The 24,386-nt window shown below is 49.7% G+C and overlaps 7 protein-coding genes across 7 annotated transcripts; 1 reads left to right on the forward strand and 6 right to left on the reverse strand.

Annotated features, from left to right (window-relative positions):
• Positions 1-45: 45 nt before the first annotated feature.
• Positions 46-3,015, reverse strand: CTRU02_210108 (cyclic nucleotide-binding domain-containing protein; the record flags this gene model as incomplete). The annotated part of the gene is made up of 1 exon (XM_036720928.1): positions 46-3,015. One exon carries the CDS (start codon positions 3,013-3,015, stop codon positions 46-48), a length of 2,970 nt encoding a protein of 989 aa, XP_036587768.1.
• A 530-nt stretch (positions 3,016-3,545) lies between these two features.
• CTRU02_210109 (uncharacterized protein) lies at positions 3,546-4,419 on the reverse strand (the record flags this gene model as incomplete). Its single annotated transcript, XM_070205391.1, has 2 exons — positions 3,546-3,710; positions 3,769-4,419. 2 exons carry the CDS (start codon positions 4,417-4,419, stop codon positions 3,546-3,548), a joined length of 816 nt encoding a protein of 271 aa, XP_070061039.1.
• A 5,901-nt stretch (positions 4,420-10,320) lies between these two features.
• Positions 10,321-10,674, reverse strand: CTRU02_210110 (uncharacterized protein; the record flags this gene model as incomplete). Its single annotated transcript, XM_036720930.1, has 1 exon — positions 10,321-10,674. The coding sequence occupies one exon, from the start codon at positions 10,672-10,674 to the stop codon at positions 10,321-10,323; it is 354 nt and encodes a 117-aa protein (XP_036587770.1).
• A 3,367-nt stretch (positions 10,675-14,041) lies between these two features.
• On the forward strand, positions 14,042-15,110 carry CTRU02_210111 (Bax inhibitor family protein; the record flags this gene model as incomplete). The annotated part of the gene is made up of 2 exons (XM_036720931.1): positions 14,042-14,562; positions 14,624-15,110. The coding sequence occupies 2 exons, from the start codon at positions 14,042-14,044 to the stop codon at positions 15,108-15,110; spliced, it is 1,008 nt and encodes a 335-aa protein (XP_036587771.1).
• Positions 15,111-15,843: 733 nt separating this feature from the next.
• CTRU02_210112 (peptide methionine sulfoxide reductase) lies at positions 15,844-16,473 on the reverse strand (the record flags this gene model as incomplete). The annotated part of the gene is made up of 1 exon (XM_036720932.1): positions 15,844-16,473. One exon carries the CDS (start codon positions 16,471-16,473, stop codon positions 15,844-15,846), a length of 630 nt encoding a protein of 209 aa, XP_036587772.1.
• A 1,533-nt stretch (positions 16,474-18,006) lies between these two features.
• Positions 18,007-18,860, reverse strand: CTRU02_210113 (uncharacterized protein; the record flags this gene model as incomplete). The annotated part of the gene is made up of 3 exons (XM_070205392.1): positions 18,007-18,014; positions 18,070-18,386; positions 18,454-18,860. 3 exons carry the CDS (start codon positions 18,858-18,860, stop codon positions 18,007-18,009), a joined length of 732 nt encoding a protein of 243 aa, XP_070061040.1.
• A 2,318-nt stretch (positions 18,861-21,178) lies between these two features.
• Positions 21,179-22,950, reverse strand: CTRU02_210114 (uncharacterized protein; the record flags this gene model as incomplete). The annotated part of the gene is made up of 2 exons (XM_036720934.1): positions 21,179-22,063; positions 22,129-22,950. The coding sequence occupies 2 exons, from the start codon at positions 22,948-22,950 to the stop codon at positions 21,179-21,181; spliced, it is 1,707 nt and encodes a 568-aa protein (XP_036587774.1).
• Between the last annotated feature and the right edge of the window lie 1,436 nt (positions 22,951-24,386).

Consider the following 24,386-nt stretch of genomic DNA (forward strand, 5'->3'; position numbering starts at 1 on the left):
TCGTACAAAACATCTCTCATAAATCATCACAATTGTGTACGCCCCTCATCTCAATCCGAATGCCCCCTTCTCAACGATAAAGCGTACCGGTTTTCTCGCCCGTCGACGGAAGCTGAGTGCATGCGGTCTGCCACTCAAACCGACGTGATCCGTTGTCGGAGTCGGCGTCGGGCTTGGCAACGGCAAAGGCACTTGGCCGGGTGACATACCGTTGCCGCCGCGCTCATCAAATCCCCATCTCATGACGCCTCCGCTTCTTATCCAGCTCTCGAGGTTCCGGCATTGGCTGACATCGACCCATTCAAGTCGCCCACACCCCTCAAGCAAGTTCTCGACGCCGCCACCTGTTACTCTGACGCAACCACGAACGGTAATACCCTCCAATTCGTTGAGATGTAGAGCCACAGATTGAAGGCTAGCGTCCGAGACGGCACTGCCACAAAACGCTAGACGAAGTTCGCGAAGCTGTGGCAGCCCAAGTGCTACAACTTCTGTTGCGGTATCCGAAAGTGCGCAGCAGAACGATAGATCCAAGTGCGTCAAATTCTTGGCCGCGCCCACCAGTGCGACAATGGCGTTGTCCGAAAGATAGGTGCAGTCAGCCAAACACAAGTGCGATAGGTTGAGAAACCGGTATGGGGCCCATGACTGGAAACCTGCGTCGGTAATCGACGTGCAGCGCGTAAGAGACAATGACTCTAGGCGATTTGAAGCGTGAGCCGCCATGTGTGCCATTGACCTATCGGTGATATGCTTGCAATATGATAAGTTGAGATGTTTGAGTTTAGGGCAGCCAATGATCGTCCCTGGTTTGGGAATGTTGGCTGGTCTTTGTTGTGCTTGTTGTGCTTGTTGTGCTGCGGCTTTCTGAGGTTTAACTTTCGCGGAGGAGCTAGAAATAACAATTTGTTTGCTGGCAGGCTGCGGCGGCGGTGGTTCGGGTACCACCCAGCCGACGACACGGGCAAGGAGGTTATCACCAACTTTTCGACAGTTGCTCCAGTCGACCTCTTCTAAGCCTTTTGCGTTCTCGGCCATGTCTAGGATTTGGTTTGCAGAGACATCCCACACAGAACGCATCCTCCACCGTTTCACATTGCGGCCGCAGTTTTCCCAAAGGCTACGGAAGCCATCATCAGTGATATGGAAACAGTTGCTTATGTCGATGGACTCCGGTCGCGTGCCAACAAAAGGACCAATACATGACCTAATGGCCATGTCCGTAACCCTTCTGTTGTACTCTGAAAGATCCAAGTCAAGGCACACTTTAGGATGTGTAGTCAACAGCCTCCGCCAATGGGTCGAAACAAGGCGCGCACGCATCAACTCCGCGATGTCCAAGAAACGAAAGGCTAAAACAAGCATGTCGTCCGATAGAGCATGGACATGAGCTGGGTGCGGCCGGCGAGGTAACGTTCGGGCTCGCTTAACGGGTGCTTCCGACTCGGGAGGTGACTGGGGGATAGAGAAACGAAGCGGTGTTGACTCAATTTGGTGCAGACGGTAACCATTAACCCCTGTCGGCGAAGACATATCGGACTGCGGGGTAGGAGGGGCTAAAGAATTGCGTCGCCTGTTCCGCATGTTTTCCATGTCAACGCTTAAAAATGGATCGGGGTCCTTTGGTTCCATGGTGTCGTTGTCGTCCTTGGCAGGAGAAGTCGGTTTTGAGGGAGTTGTGAATGTAACATGCGGCAGAACCTTGGGCGTAGTCGGCGTGGGAGGATCTGACTTGGTGGTCCGTTCCCTAGGATCCGCATCGGCCATCTCTACGTCGTCATCCGACTTCTTGTACCTCTTTCGTGCAGTCTCTTCCACTTGAGACTTGATATCGGGTGGGCATCGACTCCATAGTTTGTCTAGCGCGTCACCTGGGATCACCAGGCATTCGACTGTGGTGATTGCGCGCACAGTTGCCGTCCGACCTTCCGACAAACCCAAGCTTGCAACCTCTCCAAAATACTGGCCAGCTTTCAATCTAGGGCGTATATATGACGCACGTGTTAACTTTTTGAAGGGCTCCTGAGTGTTGGGCGCATCGTGAATTACTTCCGCCTCCCCCCGAACGATAAAAAATATCTCATTTCCCGCTGAACCTTGCTGTATAATGTCCGTAAACGGAGAGTATGTTTTCGGCTGGGCGCTCAAGCCGAGGAAGTGGAGGATGTCGGGGGGCAGTGTCGAGAAGAGAGGCAACTCTTTCAAAGTTTTCCTTACATTGACAAAACCGCTTCCGAGTGCGCTTCCCGCAGCAGGGTCCTCGATGGCTCCTGGACTTGGTGATTTTCTCTTCTTTGAATTCACAATTGCTCCCTCCTTGATTGTACCGACTTCGCCTGTCGAAACCTCACCCGGCGCTGGTTCTCTTGTTCCATTGATATGTGCCGACGGGGGCTTTATAGCCTGCCCGCCTTCTTGGCGCTTCTTTTTCAGAATATTCAAGCGTTCTTGGGCCTCCTGAAGAATTGCCTTTTCCATATCTGGAAACTTGGGCAACTCTGCCTGGAGATCCTCCTTTTTAAGGACAACGAGAAGACATTTTGTCCGAGCAACGATCGTGGCAGTGCGAGGAATGTTCATTAGTACGCCGATCTCCCCAAAGAAAGCACCAGGTTTGAGCTCCGCGTAAATGGCTTCTCCGTCACGGGAAGTGACAGCCACAACACCCCGCACCAACCAGAACATCGCCCGAGCATCGTCTCCCTCGGTAAGGATATGATCTTGGGCAGCATGAACCTGCGGTCGTAGGTGATTTCCAATTGCAGCTAAAAACTCTTCGGGTGCAGATACAAACAGCGGGAAAGATCTAATACGGTCAACAAGGTCAAGTGGCATATCCCGGATTGTCGACGCAGTCAATGGTGAAGGTCGCATAGGGCGAGTTGGGTTCGTGTCGACGTTGAAAGACCTGAGGAGGGAGATGGAATCAGGCACCCCGCCGGGCCCTGCGGCACCAGCGCCATGAGCAAGAGCCCGGTAGGGCGAGGGTGATGACGGGGATCGATTCCGCCTCATGGTCCGGGAGGGATGCCGCGTGCGTGGTCGTATCGAAGCCAGGTTTCTGATGTGCCTTGCCGGCTAGCTCTCCACCCCAGTGGAAGGGCAGAGGGCCAAAGCTTCCCGAAGGGCTTTGCCAACGCACACCCGAGTTATCGCCTATGCTTCGCAAGGCAGTGGGAGGGAGGAGCCCTCTCCTTGCCCGTGTGCGGTATTGCCGCCGTTCCTAGATGGTGAAGTGTGCAGTAGTGAAAGGGCAGAGAAGCAAGCAATGGCTCATGCTATAATCTGGTCGGTTTGAGGCGGTATTGCCCTACGACAGGAAACGTCGGGATTTGAAAATCCTAGTCGATATGGAACTGTTGACGTTTTCTGATCTGTTTTCAGCTATTACCCGCTCTTTTCTGGCAATCAACACAGAGAGTGCACGCTGGGTCGTGTCTTCAAGCGGGGTGTTTGAAGCTGTAGATCCGGGTATTGGGGGGGCTGTTGACGACGCTGAATGTCGCAGATCGTATCATGCGATATGGCGGCTGGGAAAGTGAGGATTATTCGGCAAAGGTAGACTGAGAAGTCGGCTCGAAGACAATTCGATACTGTTGGTAACAGTGGCACAGCTGGAGGCAGCGGCAGAGGAGGAGTCGAGACCTGTCGCCGGAATCGCTAGAAGCTCTTATTTGAGCAGCGATGTCCCGTCTGCGGAAACACGAGCACTTGTTGTCAGTTGGTGATTCAACAATATGGTGGGTGACCCGGGACAACAAAACTCACACAAGCTGGGACAGAGAGAGAGAGAGAGATGCAGTCACAATGTTTCGTTTCGTTTCCCGACAAGAAGCAGTGCCGTTGTTGCGAGTTTCGGTTGGCCGCAAAGAGCGGAAAGAGGATGGCGAAAGCAGTGGAACGAAAGCTGCCGGGATCGTAATCGGAGAACCGGAGGCGGCAAACACAGGGGACGCTATTGGGGTCGGATGGATGACAACGCGAGGTCCTGCCGAAGAGTGCAGGCAAGACGCAATTGACGCCACCAGGAAATCCGGAGAAGAAGGAGCACACACAAAAAAAAAGATGAAGGGGAGGGAAAGAGGCCGTGACGGGCGAAAGAAGCGGTCGTGACTGGAAGGAACTGGGGCGACTAGGACGAGGAAGGTGGTGGGACGTGAGCGCCGTAGGCGGCGTAGGCGTAGGGTGGGCGTAGGTATGGGTGTGGTTGTGGAACGTGGGACGCAGGACGTGGGGAAGGAATTCCTTTACGTTTCTAGCAGGTGCAGGTGAAGGTGCGGCGCCAGGTCTAGCAGAGTTCCAGAAGAGGAGGCTCAGCATCAGCAAGAGCGGCAAGAGCAGCAACACAAGCAGGCACGACCAACGGCCAAAAGCAGCACTAGCGACAGGTTCGTAAGAATTGGTGAAGGTAGCGGGCATTGAGCAAGTACCACCGTCACTGCCAGTGTGCAACTCTTCCTGCCCTCCGATAAATATTCAGTACGTATCCTTCAGGGAGGGCAATTGCGTAAGGAAACCAAGTTAAGTACTACGTAGTAGGTAGGGTCTGGCAGTCTAAGGGTCACCTCCCTCACGCTTTCCCACCGCACAATGACGCTTGGAGAGTGGGGCTCGACTGGCGAGCAAGGTATCGACAAGGTACCGAGCTACCGGGCACGGACTCTCGGGGGGTCTGTCTCAGGGGTTGCAAGGGCGTTACTGGCAGGGAAAAGGGACCTGGGAAGGACAGGATGCCAAAGCTTAAACTACCCGACCTGCACATGCACGACCTGAGGACGAGGACGTGGTGATTTTGGCGGCGAGCTGGCAGAAAGGAGCAACCCATGCATACTCCAGGAAGGAGGGGGTGATGAACTAGAATGGTTCTTTCCATGGAAGGGGGAGGTAGCAGACATTGCTACATTGTAACGTGGGCAGAGGGAAAGCAAAACATCTGTCCTTCCCCCAGGCAATCTTCGATAAGTTCGGCATGTACGTACGCATTACCTATTTCTACATGTTTTAGCTCCCACCCAAGACCTGGAACCCTCGTCAACGAGGAGGCGAGCCGGGGACCGGTGGGTGGATATGCGACAAGACAAACTGCAGCATTTGCAACCCACGTTGCCCGTTGGTGACAAACAGACGGTGCCGTTGCTGATGGAGGGTGGAAAATGCAGGACTGAAGCTTGCTGGATGGTGACGCTGGTTTGTCGCCATTGCTTGCCCAGCCCAACAGACCTGGGTTGGCTAGTAAAGAACTCTATAGGCCTAGAAACATGATAAGCTGCCAAAGAAGGACGATCCGGCTGGTCATGTCGCAAAAAGAAAAATGAAGTGAGGGTCAGATTTAGGGGGCGTCCGTAAGTGATGATTAGCATTGACCTAGGGCTGCCGCTGGCTGATGGCGATAGCAAACATGCCGCTGATACCTGTATTTTGTGACCTGGCACTGTCGTTGGTGTGTGACATGGAAACATGAATAAGGTAACGTCCCACACCCACTTCTGGGCACCCCCCACATTTGGGCACCCCATTTACACCAAAAACGCCGTTTTTCGAAATTCTATATTAAACTAACTACTATACTTACTAAGAAAAGAAAATATATATAAACTATGTTAAGTATAATTATAGCCATCTAATTTTTTATAAAGGTTTAAATATAATAATAGTTATAATATAAAAGTTTAAAACTAAAAGCTTTAAAATGTTAGTAAATACTAGTAACTTACTAGTATTCCTTAACATTAGAAAAATATATTTTCGCTTATATATACTTATTTAAAAAATCTAGGAAATTAATATTTATACTTATTAAAAGTATATAATTATATCTAAAAGAGATTTAAAAGTATTACTTTAGTAAATATAGTATAATTAAGGGTTAAAATTCTATAATAGAAACTTTTCTTAAGGGAAATTTTAAAATATTATTCTAAGCTTAAAGAATTTTTTACTAAGTATAAGAATATATAAATCTACTATATCTTACTTAAAAATTCTAATCATATTAGTTAAATATCTCTACCTATTTTATATATTAAGATATAGGCTAGGTAAATTAGTATTATAAATGTTAAAACTTGAATTTATAATACTTATTATCAATAATACTAGTATATAGCTACTTAAGTATTATAATTAAGTCTTAATCTATTTAACATATATTTATTCTCTTTAATAAGTAAAGTATTTAGTTTAATATAGAATTTCGAAAAACGGCGTTTTTGGTGTAAATGGGGTGCCCAAATGTGGGGGGTGCCCAGAAGTGGGTGTGGGACGTTAGTGCGAGCTAAAGCAGCAGAGCGTGAATCCAGAAGCGCCACTACCTTCCTGACCTCCCCTAGTGTACGGATAGACCCTTGCCTAAATCACTGTAGGGTAGTCGGAGGAAAGAAAAAAGAAAAAAAAAAGAGATAAAGGGACAAGAGGGAAAAAAAAAAAAAAAAAAAAAAAAAAAGAGGAAAGAAAAAGCTCAAACGGGCGACGCCTAAGCCCGTCCGTTTCTTTGTTCTCTCAGGTTTCGGACGTTGCTTCTATGCCTGATTCCACTTCCATTTCCACTTCCACGCGATTATCCCAGCGGAGCTTTACTTTGATTGTTCCCTTCACCGCTCCGCCTCGACCATATTAAAATTCGTCTTAGCCTTTTATTCCCACAAGTTCGTCTGCTTCCCATCCCACATTACATCTCAAATCCCACACCACACACTGGCGATCTGAAGCAATGGGTGACCCGGGGGGTTCTTCTGAAAGTTTGCAGTGATGAGGCTCCACGTGCTGCAAACTAATGATCTTTGCCGTGGCTTATGATGATAAAGTCAGAGAAGCAGGCAGATGCAAGTTGGGGATGCGGAGCTAAGCAAGCAGATCAGGGCGTGGAGTTGGACCCGATGCACCGCGGGCGATGAGATGAAGACGGGCCAACTAATCACAGCGAATCCCTCAGGCTTTGGGCGTTGATCGGAGAAAGCAAGGAAAGGGGATCGTGCAGAGGCGAATAGCGGGACGTTGGTCAATGACAACAATTTCTCGTCTGTTAGTGTTTCGCACACAATCGACACTGGCTTTGGGCTAGGACCCCCATATCTCCTAGGGCGCCTTCGGTGCCCCTCTTACCTGACCTCACTTTACCTCATCCAACTACGGAGTACGGAGTACGGATACGTAAAGGCCCAGTTCACTGAGACTGGGATCAATCTGCATGTGTGAGTGGACCACCATCTCACCGCGCGTCTCAGACGTGCATGCTGGGGCCCCTGGCTCATAGGACTCAAATGCGAGCACGGAGCACGAAATGGTCCAAGAAAACCAACGGTCCAGTGAGTCCACAGCGGCAGGAAGTGAGGGTGCACCCGGTCAATCATAGTTTCGTTGCTGACCTTGAAGCCGGGGTTTAGGGGAACCACCGGCTAATGGATGCGTGGAAGGGTCGTGGAAGCCATCGAGAAAGCTTCCATCTCTGGTATGTATAGAAGGGAACGATCAAGTTGCTGGATGCTTCCTAGGGATTGAGTCTTTTAGTAACCACATGCAGATCGAGATATTGGTGGTTACAGTATCGAAAGCTGGAAAATAACACTCTTTGTCTCCCATTTCCGCCCGAGGAGGCAATCATCCTAAAACGGGGAATAGTGCCTGTCGTTTTTACACCGTTGCTCCTGAGGAAGGCGCCGCTGTTCCTTCCCTGTGGCACTATTGCCCTTCCCATTCCCACCTTCCGTAATTCCTTCCTTCCATGATTGTTCGTGTCGTGAAGCAATCAAAAACCCACAAGGCATTACTATCATTCTTTCCACCCGTCTTCCTTCCTTGCCTTTGTAAATCTTGGCAACCCCCCTTCCAGGCTGTTCCCCCTCGTTTTCTCATCCTGTTGTTTTCTGCAACCACCACGACCAGCATTAGTGCGGCTGCCCACACCCATTGAGGCAGGCCACACAAACACACACTTTTCATCCCTTCTCTTCTCTATAGCATTTTCTTCTTTTCTTCTTCTTTCCATGCTAATGTCTCGTATGCTACACCCATGTCCACACCCTCTAGTACTGAAAAAGGGTTTCTGTCACCTCCGGGCCGGGGAGCTCAACACTGACGGCCTGCTGAGATGTCCGAGGAAACAACCATCCCCAGCCAAAAACTCTTCACGGCTGGCATGGCTACATCTTCTCTTTTTGTCAGTCCTCTTTCTGCTTTATTTTCCATTAACATTCGAAATTTTCGCCACGGTTCATCATTGGAAAGCTTACTCCGATGGTACAACTTTCCCATCAGCATAGTAGCTACGGAGTTTTAGGGGCCAGGCGCAAGAGAAGACGAACTTGAAGCAGCGATCGAGTTGCTGCAATGTGTTCTCAGCCCAACGGTAGGATCGCTTGTCGGCTCTTTGGTTACAAACACATAAAGGTTCCTTGCTTAGACTTCTTGGTGGTGAAACACCCCTCCCAGACTTCGGGGACCCAAGAACCGGGAACGCCTCTTAGGCACCCAATAACGACAGATGAAGCTTCCAACCAGACATCACTGCTCGCATGAACCTTCCGGGTGGGCTTCTTTGGACTATACACATTAATTCGTGTGCACGACATGATCTTCCCCCCCTCGGTGGTCGGTCGAATTTTACAGGCCGATACAATGATAATGGTGCACCAACCACGCATGTGGTTCTCCACCCACAAACTGGACGCCATCTCGAATCCAACATCCCCCACGTGTCAGCAAGATTTGTCCCGTTCTTCTAGAAGTATGCACAGAACATATCTGCAAAACGCAGCCTCGCCTTGACGCTGAGGGTCGTGTTCTTTGACACATCGGCTGGCTGTCGCTTTTGTTTCCATTTACGGGTCAAGCACTAATTATAGATTGACCACCTCCAAACTGGACCTTGCTAACCAGTTTCTGAAAGGTCTTGCTCCTCACTGACCCCTCGACAACACTGGTCAACCCAAGCTCCCAGCGCCACCAATCCGGCAGTATACTTGTGCTGCGGAGGACGGACCAGAGCCAGTCGACACAGGAAGCTTATGGGAAATGGGGCATCCCTGCACTTCACGTGTCTAATCGTTGTGCGACAGCAATAACCATGATTACGTCCATGAAACCGCACGATACTCTTTGGCATGCCAGTGGAGAATCGTTTCAAACTGCGGTTTTCACGGCCCATGCTTCCTTGCCGATTTCGATACCTACCTTTCCACTATTGATCCTCAGCCAAAGCCCGTCCTCCCAAGCGTTTTTATCAGTATTATGACATTGGATACTAAGGCAAAAGCACGCAGACGAAGAACATGTACTTGACGGCTATTCAACTGCCCCACAGTCCGCTAGCCTTCGAGAAGAACTCTATTCAGTGTTTGTGCAACGTATTTGCAACCCTCCACATCGGCCCCATCTTCCAGAGACTCTAGCTTACAGAAGCTTGCCGACTTGGTGCCTGCTCAGCAGTGTTCTTAGTTTTTCCCGTTCATTGTTTATGTCGATTAAGTGTGCACTGTTGGTGTCGCATCGACGATGTGCGATCTCGATCTCATGGGCTCGATCTCCATCTTACTACGGTTGATTGCAAGGGCGGTAACAGTATAGTTATGGGTGCATGACAAAATAAATTCCGGTTACTCAATGATCTGAGCTAAGTGTATAAAGATTCTCAGGTCATGACCTTCAGTACGCACTTGATGATGTACGCCGAGTGTGTACTGTGATAGCCGCGGCAACATGCCCCTGATTTAGCAGCTGGAACCGAAGGCCCGAGAATCATCAATACCGTCCCCTTTCCCACCCTCCCAAACTTAAACCCCCATCCACTGGCCTGTCAAATATGGCCCATCGCTGTGCATCCATACACTGTCGACTACGCTGCACGTTGATGTAACAGGCGGTCCGAGCTCGCGATGCGCGCATTCCGTGGCTTGTTGGAAGGGGGATCTCAACGCCCGCAGGCCGTCTTTACTTTCAAGCGACGCCCAGCGCTGTGTTGCGTTAAAGCAACATCCCGGACGATTTCGAGCTGAAGGCTGTTCTAGAACGCTGATATTGTTGAAGCCGAAAAAGCGTGATTACAAGAAGCTCTGGCGGCGCGATTCGTCTTCGTGTTCCACGCCAATCTCTCCAACAAAGCCTCTGTCAAAGGCTGAACAGAATTGGTGTTCCAGAGTGTGGTTGGTAAAGATTTTACCAACTCTAATGGCCAAGCGGCGGAGGGTTAGAGTTGAGGCAATGTTAATAGAGCGACCCTTCGGAGTTCCACATCCGACAGGCCGGGGCGAGCGGGTGCCCGGGCGGTACGCATCGGCCTGAACGATTTGCGGCCCCCTTGACGAGTACCTGTTCCGGGCTCCCAACTCAAATTCCACACAGGCCTTGTGTGCAGTCGATGCCCTTTGCCGTGTTGCAGCAAATAGAGCCGTTGGCGCAGAAGCACGCTTTCCCCAGGCCTTCCTTGTGCATTTTCTCCTCATCGCTAAAGATTGCCTTTAGGGCGGACAGCAGGTCATCCGACTCAGATGTCGTCGACGACGAACTTTCCACCTTTGCTGGGGCCGCTGGCAGAGGTGCCACTTGCTTTGTGGCAATTTTGGCCGGGGGGCTCCCGTGGGCGATGTCGCTTGCCATGGGATGTTGGTCCACGTCGACGGGGAGGGCCAGAGCGGTCGCGGCCATGATGGCGATGTAAACTTGAGACGCGGTGAACTTCATCTTGGAGTATTAGACAGTTGTTTGAAGGCAGTAGATGAGCGAATGTGTGTTGCTTGAAGAAGAGACTGTAGACAGGAGCAACGCAGATGGTTGAGCTATCTGGTCGAGTGGTGACGAGGGGAGTAAGTAATATAGTCGGGTGTGCGTCTCAATCACCGGACGGACAACGGCCGGAGTTGGTTCAAGCTCTTGAACCGATTCTTGACCTTGCATGCAGCCAAATGGGAAAGGTCAATGACCTAACAAGCGCCTCTCTACGTTTTGTTTTCTTGGTGCGGAATCATAAGGGGCACACCTAAAAAGCCACAGCCAAAGCGTGAAACAAGCGCGCATTTGAGGACGAGAAGAGGACGACCGGTGGCAGGTGGCTTTGTTTCAAGGTGGGGTCTCGGGGAGGGTGTGACGATTTTGATAAAATACACACACATTGTGGTATTCCTGGCCCCCCTCGGTCCGGCGGCCATATTTTCTTTCCTTATAATAACAGGGCCGAATCGAGGAATATGAGGAATTCAAACGATGTTACGGGGCAGGTCGCATCCGGCACACACGAAAAAGAGAGTGAGGTACTACTTTGTGGAGAGAGGACGTGGCGAGCCTGGACCACTGCCGAGAATTGCAACCAAAACATCCGATGCGCTGAAAAGGCGGAAAAATACAGAAGAGACGACACCTGGCGCGAGCGCTGGCTCTGGCTCTGGCTCTGGCTCTGGCTCTGGCTATGGCTCTGGCTCGTAGTTCGTTTGATGCAGCGACCCGTGCGGGGTGGCACACTGGTGGCCGACCGGGCGCTAAAGGTTGACCGTGCCGACTCCCAAATTCATGCAGTTTTTGTAAACGGATACCACCTGTGTAGTAGCATTTGCTCTGCTATGCAGGTCTGTTGGTGCAACTCTCTGCTCAGTAGCCAGCCGTTTGGAGGGGGGTGGAAGAAGGAAGACCATGTCAGAGCTTGCAGGGTGCTCTGTCTGGTATGCCAGGCGCTTCTACGGAGGTCCAACGACATGACATTGACTCAGACAAGCGGGTGGTGAAGTCATTTTACTCCACGGACAAGAGACCACCAGAGAGAAAGAAAAGGAATGACGGACCAAGTAACCGTCGTGCCGTTGTGCTTCGGAATGAATCCAGGTCTCGGGATTCCAGTGGGTGCCGGGCACTTTGAGCAGAGAAAACCCCTGGAGCCCACTTGTCCGGCCCGCGTCGATCATGTACCTCAGGACAGAACGGCCTCCAAATGGAACGAATCTGGGGCCGGTGAACGATGGGTTGAGAACCACATTGATTTAGTGGAGAGCAGAGCCAAGAGGAAGCCTTTTTTGGTTTCTTCTTTTTTCCGTCTTTCTATTTGTGGATTGACAGGGGGAGATGACGTGAAGATCGCAACTTGTTTTGAGGAGAAGTGCGGTTACTTGGGTTCTTGGCCCCTGAAGCCTTTCCTACCGGCGAAGACTGCCGGAAGTGGCCCGAGTCAAATTCGAGGGGAACGAAGCTAAGCTGTTGATGGTTTGGAGTGAAAAAAGAACAAGAACGGAAAGAAAAAAAAAAAGTTAAGCTGGTTGAGGGTGTTAGACGGCAATTGAGTAATAGTTGAGTTCGATTTCGGCCGAAATGTAATCATGAGGCCTTCTTCCTCAACTGGACCCAGGCCGCATCGAGATTAGAGGAGCAGAGAGAAAGGCTCAGTCGGCACGCTTGGGGAGGGAGGGAGGGGGGAGAAGCCACGGCACACCGTTGTGTTGCTTGGCTATACCGGATGAGAGCCGTTGCTGAGCTCTGCTGAGCTCGTTTGGGGAAAGCAAGCCTTTCTTTTTGGTGGCCGACTTTTTTCCACTACTATCGATTGTGGTAAATTTTGCCCCCCCCATAAGTATAACTGACCCATATAAATTACCCCTGCTAGCAAATACCCCAGGTATAGTTATTCAGACCTTTTAATCCTACTTCCTCCAGCACACCACAATAGCAAAGAAGTAATACAGTAATAACTTCTTAGATACCTCATCTTCCTATTATAAGATTTATACTATTTAAATAATAAAAGCTATATAAGATATAGTTATACTATAGACGTAGTATGAAGAATACTGGCTTGCTTCCTTATAAGTCGGAAATAGAAGGTTTAGAAATATTAGCGGCTATGTGCTGTAATTTAGGGGATGGAGGTTTTTTTTAGGCTGCGTTTAGTGATGATTATACTGGACGTCAACTGCGTATTCGACTGTGGAAGTACCGAATTGCTAGCTAGGCTAAGGTTAGTATAGCGCTGGCATAAGTGGACCCTCTGGTACAAGTCATGGTAATAAAACTTTTGCCCGATACCATAGTAGACAAGAACGCAATTTAAAAGGCAATTGGGCTTGTGGCTTGTTAACGGTTGGCGGGGTGTCATTGCTGTCTTGATCGAGGTTAGTCGGTTTGACAGCCAGCCCTCTAAATTAGCCGGCCTTTCTCGTTTTTGGTTTTTCTGTCGTTGGAGAAACAACGGGCGGCGGTGATTCAGGTGATGTGGTGAAATTGCACAGGCACAGTGGGGAGAGAGGAGGAGAAGGCTTCTTGGCGGCCGGGGGAGGGTTTGTTTGATTTGTGTTGTGGCTTTTCCTAGCAACCTCAACCTCGTCCGTCAGTTGATGGTTCAGAATCGAGATGCTATTTTGGGGTTGAAATGGAAATTGTTGTTGCAGGGTTTTTGGTGGAGAACCCATGAGGAAATGCTTGGTGTGAGTATAAAGTCTGAAGGGTTTATGGTGGTATGACAGTTCGACATGGCATGGCCTTTACGGAGAGTTTTTTCTTTCTGGGAAGATACAGTAGACAGAGGCAAGATGAACTGTTGATTTGAGGCTCGTGTTGCAAAGATCCCATCATCGGCCACCTTTGCCCCATTTTGCTAATTCGGGTTATGACCAAGTTGACTGCTGTGGCCCAGACTGATGACTCCAACTGGGTAAGGCTGATTAATGGTTGATGCTTTAAATTGTGTGGCCAGCTGGTGAGAAAGGCATTGCAGCTGGTGCCAGCCGCATGCAAACTCCAAAATCCGCTTGAAGCCGGTCGGAGTTAGGGAGGTAGAGCACCGCCGCACCGCAGAGAACCTACGGGAATTTCCACCACCTTCTCTCCGAGCCACTCACATGACCGCAAAAATCTTTAGCTAAGCAAAAGTCGGGAGGAGACCCGAGCTTTTCCACGCCGTGAGAAACGGAAACGTCATTCGTCATTGCCTCCGTGGGCACTACCTCATCACCATCTTTTATTGCTCTTGAAGAAGCGACATTTCCTTCGATTCTGATTTACTTTGTCCTGACACACACACACACACACACGCACAGCACATAGACTTGCGACAGCTTTCGTTACGATCAAGATGTCGTTTAGCATCACCCTCCGCCAAGCGCCCTTGCGCCTGGCGCAGCGCATCCCGCAGCTCTCCTCCCGAGCCATCCACACCTCACCCAAGTCCTCGATTGCCGCTCGTGCAAACAGCTTGAAGACGACCTCCTTCTTCACCGCCCGCAATGCCTTCCGCAACTCCTCGAGGACATACATGCAGCAGGCTGCCCCCGTTCAGGGCCAGCAGTCTAGCCCTCTTCGCAAGCTGATGGTCGGCGGTGCCATCTTTGGCGGCACCCTCGTCGCCATCAACGTTGTCTTCAACCGCGAGACTCGCGATGACGGCGGCATGCCCGTGTACGAGCGCGAGTACCTCAACGACACCTTCCTTCACACCGGTCTGGGTGTCGGCATCATCGCCCTGACTGCCCGCCAGATGGTCCAGAGTGGATTTGTCTACAGACTCATGGTCACGAATCCCTGGGTTGTCGGAATCGGTGGTCTGGCGCTGAGCTTCGGTACCATGTACGGCACCAGGGCCATCTCCCCTGACAAGTAAGTTGCTTCCATTGAGAAATGTTGGTCAAGCAGACAAAAGTTTACTAACGATGAATAGCTACATCCCCAAGTACGCCATGTGGGCTGCCTTCAACGCCACCCAAGCCGCCCTCATCGCTCCCCTGCTCACGATGGTCCCTGGTCCCCTCCTCGCCCGCGCTGGTCTCTACACCGTCGCCATGATGGGCTCTCTCTCCATCGTCGGTGCCACCGCTAAGCAGGACAAGTACCTCTACATTGGTGGTCCTCTCCTCGCCGGTCTCGGTATCGTCGTCGCCTCCAGCCTGGCGCCCATGCTCCTCCCCGTCACCGCCGTCCGCACCCTTGCCCTGACGGAGAGCATCTCCCTCTACGGTGGTCTGGCCGTCTTTGGCGGTTTCACCCTCTACGACGTCCAGAAGATCCTGCACCACGCCCGTCTCGCTGAGCGCGGCGTCATCCGCAAGGATGCCGTCAACGAGAGCATCGCGCTCGAGCTCGACTTCATCAACATCTTTGTGCGCATGGTGCAGATCCTGATGATGCAGAACAACCGGAGAAAGTAAAGAAAAACGTTTCGGGCAAAAGTGTAAGATGTAAACAAAGGAAGGAAGGAAACCGGAATATGGACTTGATATCACCCGTACGCCAGAAGAGGCCTTGACTCGTGCGACGGTTTGGGACAGAGGCTCTAAGAAACCCCTCTCATGAATAAGTAGCTCCGCTGCCCCGGATGGGCCGGGAGCGGGCGTTGTATAATACGTTAAGCACAAAAACATTTAAAATTTTCCATACTATTTAGTTTGCTATATGCATGCTCTGATGCACAGTGCCATTCGTGAAATGTTGGTTGTGAAGTATTGATCTGATCGACGAAGAAACTATGATGTTATCCCCAAGCTCGATTCTACTAATCGACATTCAAAGCATAATAGGTTATAGATACCGTTTGTCTAGTTTGTTACTTTTCCGTCGGACGTCAAGCTGTTACAAGACTCGTCCACAATCTCATCTTCCATGTCAACCTCAACCACACATGCACAAAGCATCACCATGAAAAAGAATTTTTGTAAATAATTTCAAAATTTCATCGTTAAATAAAAGCGGGTTGAACGCTATCATCGCCTCAAAAAAAAAAAAACTAGTCCTCTACCGTAGAGCACCCGCCAAAAAATAAGGCATCCTCTGTTTTTGCCCCCCTCCATATCCTGATATCATGATCCCATATGTTAAAAGCAAGACCCAATCCCAGTTTCGTATCATTACAACTTATATCTACTCCCTAGATTCGGGGCAAAGTTAGCCCTGCAGCTCGGGGAACGTCCTCAAGAAGTGGCTGGGGCACTCGTAGCCCGAAGGGTTCTTGTTGAGGTACAGCTGGTGGTACTGCTCGGCGTCCCACCACTGGCCGGCGGGGATGACGTCGGTGACGATCTTGCCGTCGTACCACTGCTCGTTGGCGAGCTTCGTGATCTGCTTGGCGATGCCCTCCTGCTCGGCGTCGTGGAAGAAGATGGCGCTGCGGTACTGCGGGCCCGTGTCGGGGCCCTGGCGGTTGGCGGTGGTGGGGTCGTGCATGCGGTAGAAGAACTCGAGCAGCTGGCGGTAGGTGACCTTGTTGGGGTCGAAGACGACCTGCAGGGCCTCGGCGTGGCCGGTGTCGCCGCCGCAGACGGCGCGGTACGTCGGGTTGGACAGGTCGCCGCCGATGTAGCCCACGCGGGCGTCGATGAGGCCCTTGGCCTGGAAGTGCTTGCGGTAGAGGTGCTCGACGCCCCAGAAGCAGCCGGCGGCGATGGTGGCCTTTTGGGCGTGGTCGGGAATGGTCGGGCCCGTGGCCGCGGTGGAGGAGGAGCCCTGGCCGGCGATGGACATTGTGGTGGATGTTGTAAAGGGTCGAGTTAGGCGGGCGAGGAAGTTTGGAAGCATAGTATGTGGGAGGTTTGCCCTTTTTCTGTTATTTTGTACTGGGAAAGATTGCTGGCGGCGACGGAGGGTAGGTATATGAGGGGACCCAGGGAGACGGAGCGTGGGAGGGGCGACTGGAGCTGGCTGGAGCTATGTAGTATGGGTGGTGGTGGGGTTGTGTTTTGGAGGGGACAAATCGCGATTTTCTAGCGGTATGACGAGGCGGATATGCCGCTTGATTTATAAGGGAAGGTGAAACGGAAACGGGCAACTAGCACTCTAGAACAGTCTGCACGTTTGTAAGTAATCAAAATTCACAGACTGATTGGTTAGAAGGATTAGTTGAAAGAAGCAATTGATACTTTTTGAACGAAGCAGTAATCAATTATTACTCTACTTTGTACGGATACAGGGTGACAGGACAAACCGCCCCAATGCGTCATGCTGATTCCAAAGCACCGGAACCTCGTATCACCGCCCACTATGGGGGCCTTCGGTTACAGATGGAGGGTTCAGGCAAATTGATTAAGGAAAAAAAAAAAAGTGTTGAAGTCACCACTCAGAACCCCGATTCGCTGGGCCTTTCCCTGTTGGCGGGACCTGGAGTGCATGACAAATCGGGGCCGGGTTTCGGAGATCAATGTGTGCTTCCCACAAAAAGTGGTGGCAATCTGAAGGGAGCTTCTTGCTTTGGGAAGCTCTGTAAAGCGCCCCCTCAGTCATACCCCACCTTTTAGCAACGCCACGTGACTTTTGGAATCTTTTCCCTTTGTTAGTGACGCTCGAAGCGAAGATAAGCACTAACAGTAACGGCTGGCTGCGTGCTGGGCCCACGTTGACAGTCGGAGCAGATGCCCCGTTCTAATGCGAGGGATACTGCTAGGCGATTAGATGTTTTAGACGAGGGGCATAGTAAGAGAAGAATCTTCACCGAGTCAATTGTATCAAGATGGAGGTAAGACTGCTTCGAGATGCCGTTTTCAGAGAGAGAGAGAGAGAGAGAAGGGGGTTAAGCAACAAGTACCTTAGGCTTTGACGAACGGTAGTTGTTTACTGTCAACCACCGATTCTTAGTAAATTTACGAATTGCATGAATATGAGGTGGATATGGTTGGCGTTGGGAGCTTGTATCGTGGTTTAAGTTCAACCTAGACATTCTCTAGAAGAGTAAAGCATCAACTAAAGTCTATGATGGCTCCACTGAACAGGCCATATCGACATATCCTTATGACCATCGCTCACGGGCCTTTTATGTGATTACCAAAGTTAAGTTTGGAAAATCAACGCACGTGTGAAATCGATGTCGATCTTTTCTTTCCCGCACAGTTACTTTCGAGGTTTATTCTAGCTTAATCGCATGATGTTTCTAACATGACCTATTCCTACGCACTACGCAATCCATGCCTAGGCAATAAATAGCCGTGAAACCACCAACTCTCAAGCAGAGCAAAGTCCTCCATGAACATTGACTGGGTGGCTTGTCGCCGAACCCCAATCCATCGCCGCCAGGCGCTGTCCAGCCTCAGTCGAGGGGTCAGCGCGGATATAAGAACCTTAGGTAGCTAAGTCAGCCTTCACACGAACACCGATAACCGAGCTTTAAGGTCAAAAACTTACTGCCTGCGTGGTAATGCCACCAATCCTGCGAACGGAACGCGTTGTTCGTGAGCTGCGAGAGCGCGTCGTTCCAACCCGTGTTGCGGTCGTGGTAGTTTGCGTGCTTGGCCCAGGCAACGTACACCTTGGGGTGGTCGAGGTCCCTGCGGCCGTTGTCTCCGCCACGCGGGAGCGTGGCGTCGACGGTGTTGAAGGTGTTCTGGATATCTCCCCAGTTCTTCCTGTCGTATCCCGAGTGCTGCGACAGAAGAAGCTGCGACTGGCGCCAGGTGTTATCGTTGTTCTTGGCCCAGATCACGATGACTCGCTCCCAGTCGCTAAAAACATCATGTCAGCAAACTCAAAATTGAATGGCGAATAGCCGTTACTGAGTGTGAGACGTACTACTTGTGTCCCAGGACCCCCGAGGGCGTGAACCCATCCTTTTCGTAGAACAAGTTGTATGCCACCCTGACCTCCCTGTCGTTGCACTTGTTATAGCTGTAGTAGACAGGAAACTCGGGTGCCTGGTTGACGATTCCGACTCCCGGCTTGCGGCAGTTGCATCCCGCGTTAGGCCATGCGCATAGATCGGACCCTGGAGTTTGTTGGTTGTTTGAAATGGCCCATGTTGGGATGCAGGGTGGCTGGTTCATGGCCTGTCCGAAGAACCACATTGGCTGCGCGGCCATGGCAAGACCGACGCCGCCCTCGTTGAGGAGTGTGGTCATTTGGGAATCCGTCAGTGGTGTCACGGCTTGAGCGCCGCCCAGAAGGGCGGCAAAGAGGGACAGGTTACGGAGGTTGAACATCGTGATGTCGGTTCTGAAGCCCCTCTTTGATGAACCGTGCTTGGGATCCTACGAGAACCTGCAATGTTGCGAAGAAGGTTCACACCACTAGTATACTAACATGAAGAGGCGTTATTTATATAGGTATTTACTTGCTAGTGGCCTTACATCGTATTCCATATGGTGCCTGGGGGGAAGAAAAGAAGGAGCCCGCGGCCCGTCCCTCAAATCGTCCGTCCCTGTTGATCATGCTCCCAACTTCTCACCTGATAGGTCATTATCATCCTGCACTAGACTTAGTAAGGTACAGCTCCATGCCAATCTGTATTAATCTGTTTTGTGGGCGGCTGCCTAGAACATCCTCTGAATTTGGCGGCAATCGAGTGCGAATTGGCCAGTGAGAATGGATTAATCCTGAGTAAGCTCCCCTGCACCTTTGAATAGCGTCTACCTGCCCAAATGGGTTGGACTGTTCTAGAAATACCGCGAGGGTCTAGCTATTCAAACCCTTGTGGAGGAGAGTTCTTGCATTGTCATGTGTTTGCAGCATGTCTCCTCCATCTGTCTTTCTATAACGTCCCACACCCACTTCTGGGCACCCCCCACATTTGGGCACCCCATTTACACCAAAAACGCCGTTTTTCGAAATTCTATATTAAACTAAATACTTTACTTATTAAAGAGAATAAATATATGTTAAATAGATTAAGACTTAATTATAATACTTAAGTAGCTATATACTAGTATTATTGATAATAAGTATTATAAATTCAAGTTTTAACATTTATAATACTAATTTACCTAGCCTATATCTTAATATATAAAATAGGTAGAGATATTTAACTAATATGATTAGAATTTTTAAGTAAGATATAGTAGATTTATATATTCTTATACTTAGTAAAAAATTCTTTAAGCTTAGAATAATATTTTAAAATTTCCCTTAAGAAAAGTTTCTATTATAGAATTTTAACCCTTAATTATACTATATTTACTAAAGTAATACTTTTAAATCTCTTTTAGATATAATTATATACTTTTAATAAGTATAAATATTAATTTCCTAGATTTTTTAAATAAGTATATATAAGCGAAAATATATTTTTCTAATGTTAAGGAATACTAGTAAGTTACTAGTATCTACTAACATTTTAAAGCTTTTAGTTTTAAACTTCTATATTATAACTATTATTATATTTAAACCTTTATAAAAAATTAGATGGCTATAATTATACTTAACATAGTTTATATATATTTTCTTTTCTTAGTAAGTATAGTAGTTAGTTTAATATAGAATTTCGAAAAACGGCGTTTTTGGTGTAAATGGGGTGCCCAAATGTGGGGGGTGCCCAGAAGTGGGTGTGGGACGTTAGCTTTTAGCTTTTAAGCATGCATTAGAATAATAGCTTTTGGGTTACTCCTAACTTTTATGTACTACTCCGATCCCTAGGTTAAGGTTAACTGCCCCACCTATGAGCTCCAATGCATCAACATAATAGCCGACAGCTTCGGCACCCATGTAGTCGGCATTAAATTTGACTTCTGTCATTGAAATCCTTATTGCTAGAAGTCGGGCGCAACGAATATGCTAGCGCGGCTCTAATCAAAGGACACCCTATGATATAGCGCAGAATCAACTGTTGACTACCTAGTTTTCTTAGTGGTCCTTGGCTTTTCTCGTCTTGCTACCCACCAGCAGCTCGGTCTTATCTTGTTCTTGCGCATCGAGAAGATCTGGCCTTGTACTCCGCAGCGTTTGTGTACTTGTATCTTTCTCATGCTTACTCAACAATCTTTGACCTATACCCTTTCGGTAAAGACGTCGAATATCCAATTCTTCCTTGCACGAGATCAAACTAAAATCAACCGGTTGTCCAGCGTTCTTCATACGTGAAGAAGAGTGTACAGTTAGAATCCATCTCTAACCATGCCTCTCCTGGAGCTAGGAAACACCGTGCTTTCGGATGCCTTCCTTCATTTCGATCTACGGTTAAGGAGCAAAACTCAATGACACTTACACCTCAACTCTAGGGCTCTTAAGCCGCTCCTCTGACCAGAACCAAAGGAAAGCTGCATCAAACTCGTCAAAAATAAATTGGTCAAAGACGAATCTGTGGCTCTGAAATTTAATAATGTTACAACATAGAGGGAGACAATCCTTTGAAAACACAGTCATTAGGGTGATGATGACCTACAATCTGTGTCAAAATGGCTAAAAAAAAACCCCTATTTATCCGAATTTGACATGTCAAAATGGTCCATACCTCGACCAACCCATATCTTTGAAACTTGCCAAATTTGAGGTATTCCCAAGTGACTCAACTCCCTCCCCCTCCCCTTCAAAGAAAAGAGCTGCAGTTCGACTTGCTGGCTGGAATAGTTGCGAAGCACTCTGCCTCACAGACAGTACCGTTCTCAGGAACCTTTCCAGTGTGAAAGTACTCCCGGATGATATCAAGGATGCATTTGCTTGGATTCGCCGTGAATCCGTGTCCAACTCCTTCCTGGACGACCACAGCCGAGCCAGGATGAGCCTTTTGCACTGTGAAAGCATTCGCATATGGAGTGATAGGGTCCAGCTGGGTAGTGGTAATCAGTAGAGGCGCAGCTGGTGCTTTCGGGTCGTTGGAGTTGACGGCGGGAGACTTGAAGGGCCCGGTGAAAGCGTAAGGCGAGCGGATCTTGCGGCCCACACACTGGAAGGGGATGGCTGCTGTAACACTGGCACCGACTGTTGGAGACTGCTTTTTGAAGAAGGCTACGGCGTCCTGATAGTAAGATTTGTTGCGGTCCAGTGCATCATCGATTGAATCGGTGCATAGGACACCCCCGAGAACCTCGTTTTCCCAGGTGTATGCGGGAACATCATCACTAACAGGCTCATCGGGGCCCGGGTACAGGAGGTCAATGAGAGCGCTGTAGTTTCCGCTCATCAAGGCGTGCAGACCCGACGCAAGCAGCTCAAACTGCTGCAGAGGCCTGTAGAGGTTGGTGAAGATGACTTGGCGAACCGTCGGTGAACCGATGAGAACCGTGCGGTTACCGTACGCAAATGATACGGGAAAGTCATCCAACTCTTCGAGGAAAGCACTAGTGCGGTTCTTGATATCTGAGCCAGATTTGTCCGTTGATCTGAAAAGGGGGCAATCTTCGCCTGACTCGAAGCAGATCTTGTGAAAATAGTCGACAATGGCCTCTGCATCGTTGATATTGTTGTGTAATGTCTGTGAAAAAGTTAGCATTATTCAGAACCATGACTTATATCTGACTACGTCGTAAGGCGACATACCCCGGTTGCCCAGTCCTCAGGGTCGACAATGGCATCGATCATAAGTCTCCCAACACGCTCCGGGAACATGGAAGCAAAAACATTGCCGATATAAGAGCCAAACGATATACCAAGGTACTGCAATCTAGGTTTCTCAGCATCCTTCGGTTTTGTCTTGTTTGAGTTCTTCCAGCGCAGCTCGTCAATGCGGTCAATGATTTCCACCATGTCGCGAGCGACTGTCGCGGTGTTTATATGGCCCCAGATGCTATCCACACCATCTTGCTCACACAGCTGGCTTTTGGCATAAGCAGCAGCCCAGTGGTAGCCGAAAGCCTGATCAACGGGACTTATTCCGCTGGTGCGTTGAAGGTCCAGTGTACGAGAGACTTCGTCGCCTTTGTAGCAGTCACCATGCGGCGTTGTCAAGTTGATACCGCGGGGGTCAAAGCCGATGATCTCGTAGTTTCGCTCACCCGCCAAAACAGTCTGGAAGGTATGCCCATTTCGAAAAGCAAGGTCGCTTCCGGAACCACCGGGGCCACCCGGATTGATGAGAACGCTACCGCCGAAGGACGGATCATCGTCCGGAACAGTGGCTGGAAGCTTAACGATGGCGATGGCTGCAGTCAGGTTCTTGGTCGGCTGCGACCAGTCGAGAGGAACCTCGAGACGTGCACATTGAAAACCATTTCCGCAGTCATGGTATTGTAGGTCTCTAGTCGGTTTCGTCTTCGTCCAGCTGAAAATTGTCTCCGAGGTTGGTTCCCTAGCAACAAGAGGAAGGGAGGCACCTTGGCCCAGGGCCAGCATGGACCCGGCCAGTAGTAGAGAGGAATACATAATTAAGAATGACTAGTCTCCAATCACAAACGAGTTGGATATTTCGATTTATGTGACAATGTGATTGCGAGTGTGATCTGACAACTATTTCCAACATCGCCATTGCTGGCGAGACACCCGATATTTAACAATTCCCCCGAACCATACGTCAATGCCTCAAAACCTACTTCAAGGCCTCTAAAACCATGGCCCCATCCCGTGTCAAATGCAGTCAAGATGCAATTGGCACCATCTCTTGTTTGTAGGATCAAGATGCTAGTCTTCAGAATAGGCAGAGAACTTTTGTCTTGTTGGGCTGGGCTGAGTTGTCTACCTAGTTATGGTTTAGTGCCACTCGTCAGCAGGGCAATCATTGGCAGACTGACGCTGCGACACCCATCAAGAGCTGCGTAGTATGGTCTCGAGGGTAAGTTAAGCCCACAGCAAGTCCCGACCCATTTAGCAGGGGGTCTCAACCAATGAACAATTCTCGCTCGGATCTTGACGTAAGCGGAACTTAATCGGATTGCCTGAGTTTCTATCTGTATAGTTGAATCAGTGTTGGTATGCATCTCAGTCCGCGGAGGCGGTCTGGCATCGCAGCTAACTGTTTCAAGAGGTAATCTCCTGCAGCGTTTTCCAAGCCTCCATAACCCATGCGCGCAACTGATCGTAAAAGGGGGTATCAATTAAGCCGCATTTATCTCCAATATAATTCTCAATTTGTTCCAGCAAGCCTCCATATGGTTTAGGTCTTGCGAATATGGTAGCCATGAGAATGCCCGACCTCCTCGTCGCTGTAACTCAACAGGCATACTCGCGGCTGAGTGGCTTGGCGCGCCATCTTACATCAACATGAAGTTCTCGACGCGTGTCCGGCGGCATATGTTAAGCCACATATCGATGAGAGGGGCTATATACTTATGATATGCAGCGGCAGAATTCGTACCCTGATCCTTCTCCCAGAAGAGGCCTAGGGCCTTTGGGATTCCCAGAAAAGCACCGGCATATCACGAGCTGTGCCGCAGTCTGGCAGATATGTCGTGTTCCCTTCCAGCATGCAATACCTTGGTCCTTCAAAGTTGAGTTAAAAAGCATCCTATAGGCTCGTGGTCGCCTCAACAGGAGCTAGGACATCGATTCCGGTATTCAGTTGGAATGGCGGTGCTGACGTCTACGTCAGACTGTCTTGGTAAGCTGCCCGTATTCCGCCCGGCCACGGAGGCTTGCCGGGAAAATGCAACAAGCTCATTGGGATCCAGCATCTGGCGCTGTGACGGGTCAATCAGGAAACCCTTCCTGACTTGACTTAAGAAATTGGCTGCTTTGCATCATATCGCCTGACTGCTGTATTTTAGGCGCTTCTCGGTGCATTTTGAAGCCGAGAACATTCCCAACGCGCGTAAGTCGTTTTTCGATGAGCTTATTTATCCTATCAACTTTGTCGTAATCGTCGG

This window comes from Colletotrichum truncatum, assembly GCF_014235925.2.
Source record: "Colletotrichum truncatum strain CMES1059 chromosome Unknown Contig_0006, whole genome shotgun sequence".
NCBI classification, from domain to species: Eukaryota; Fungi; Ascomycota; class Sordariomycetes; order Glomerellales; family Glomerellaceae; genus Colletotrichum; species Colletotrichum truncatum.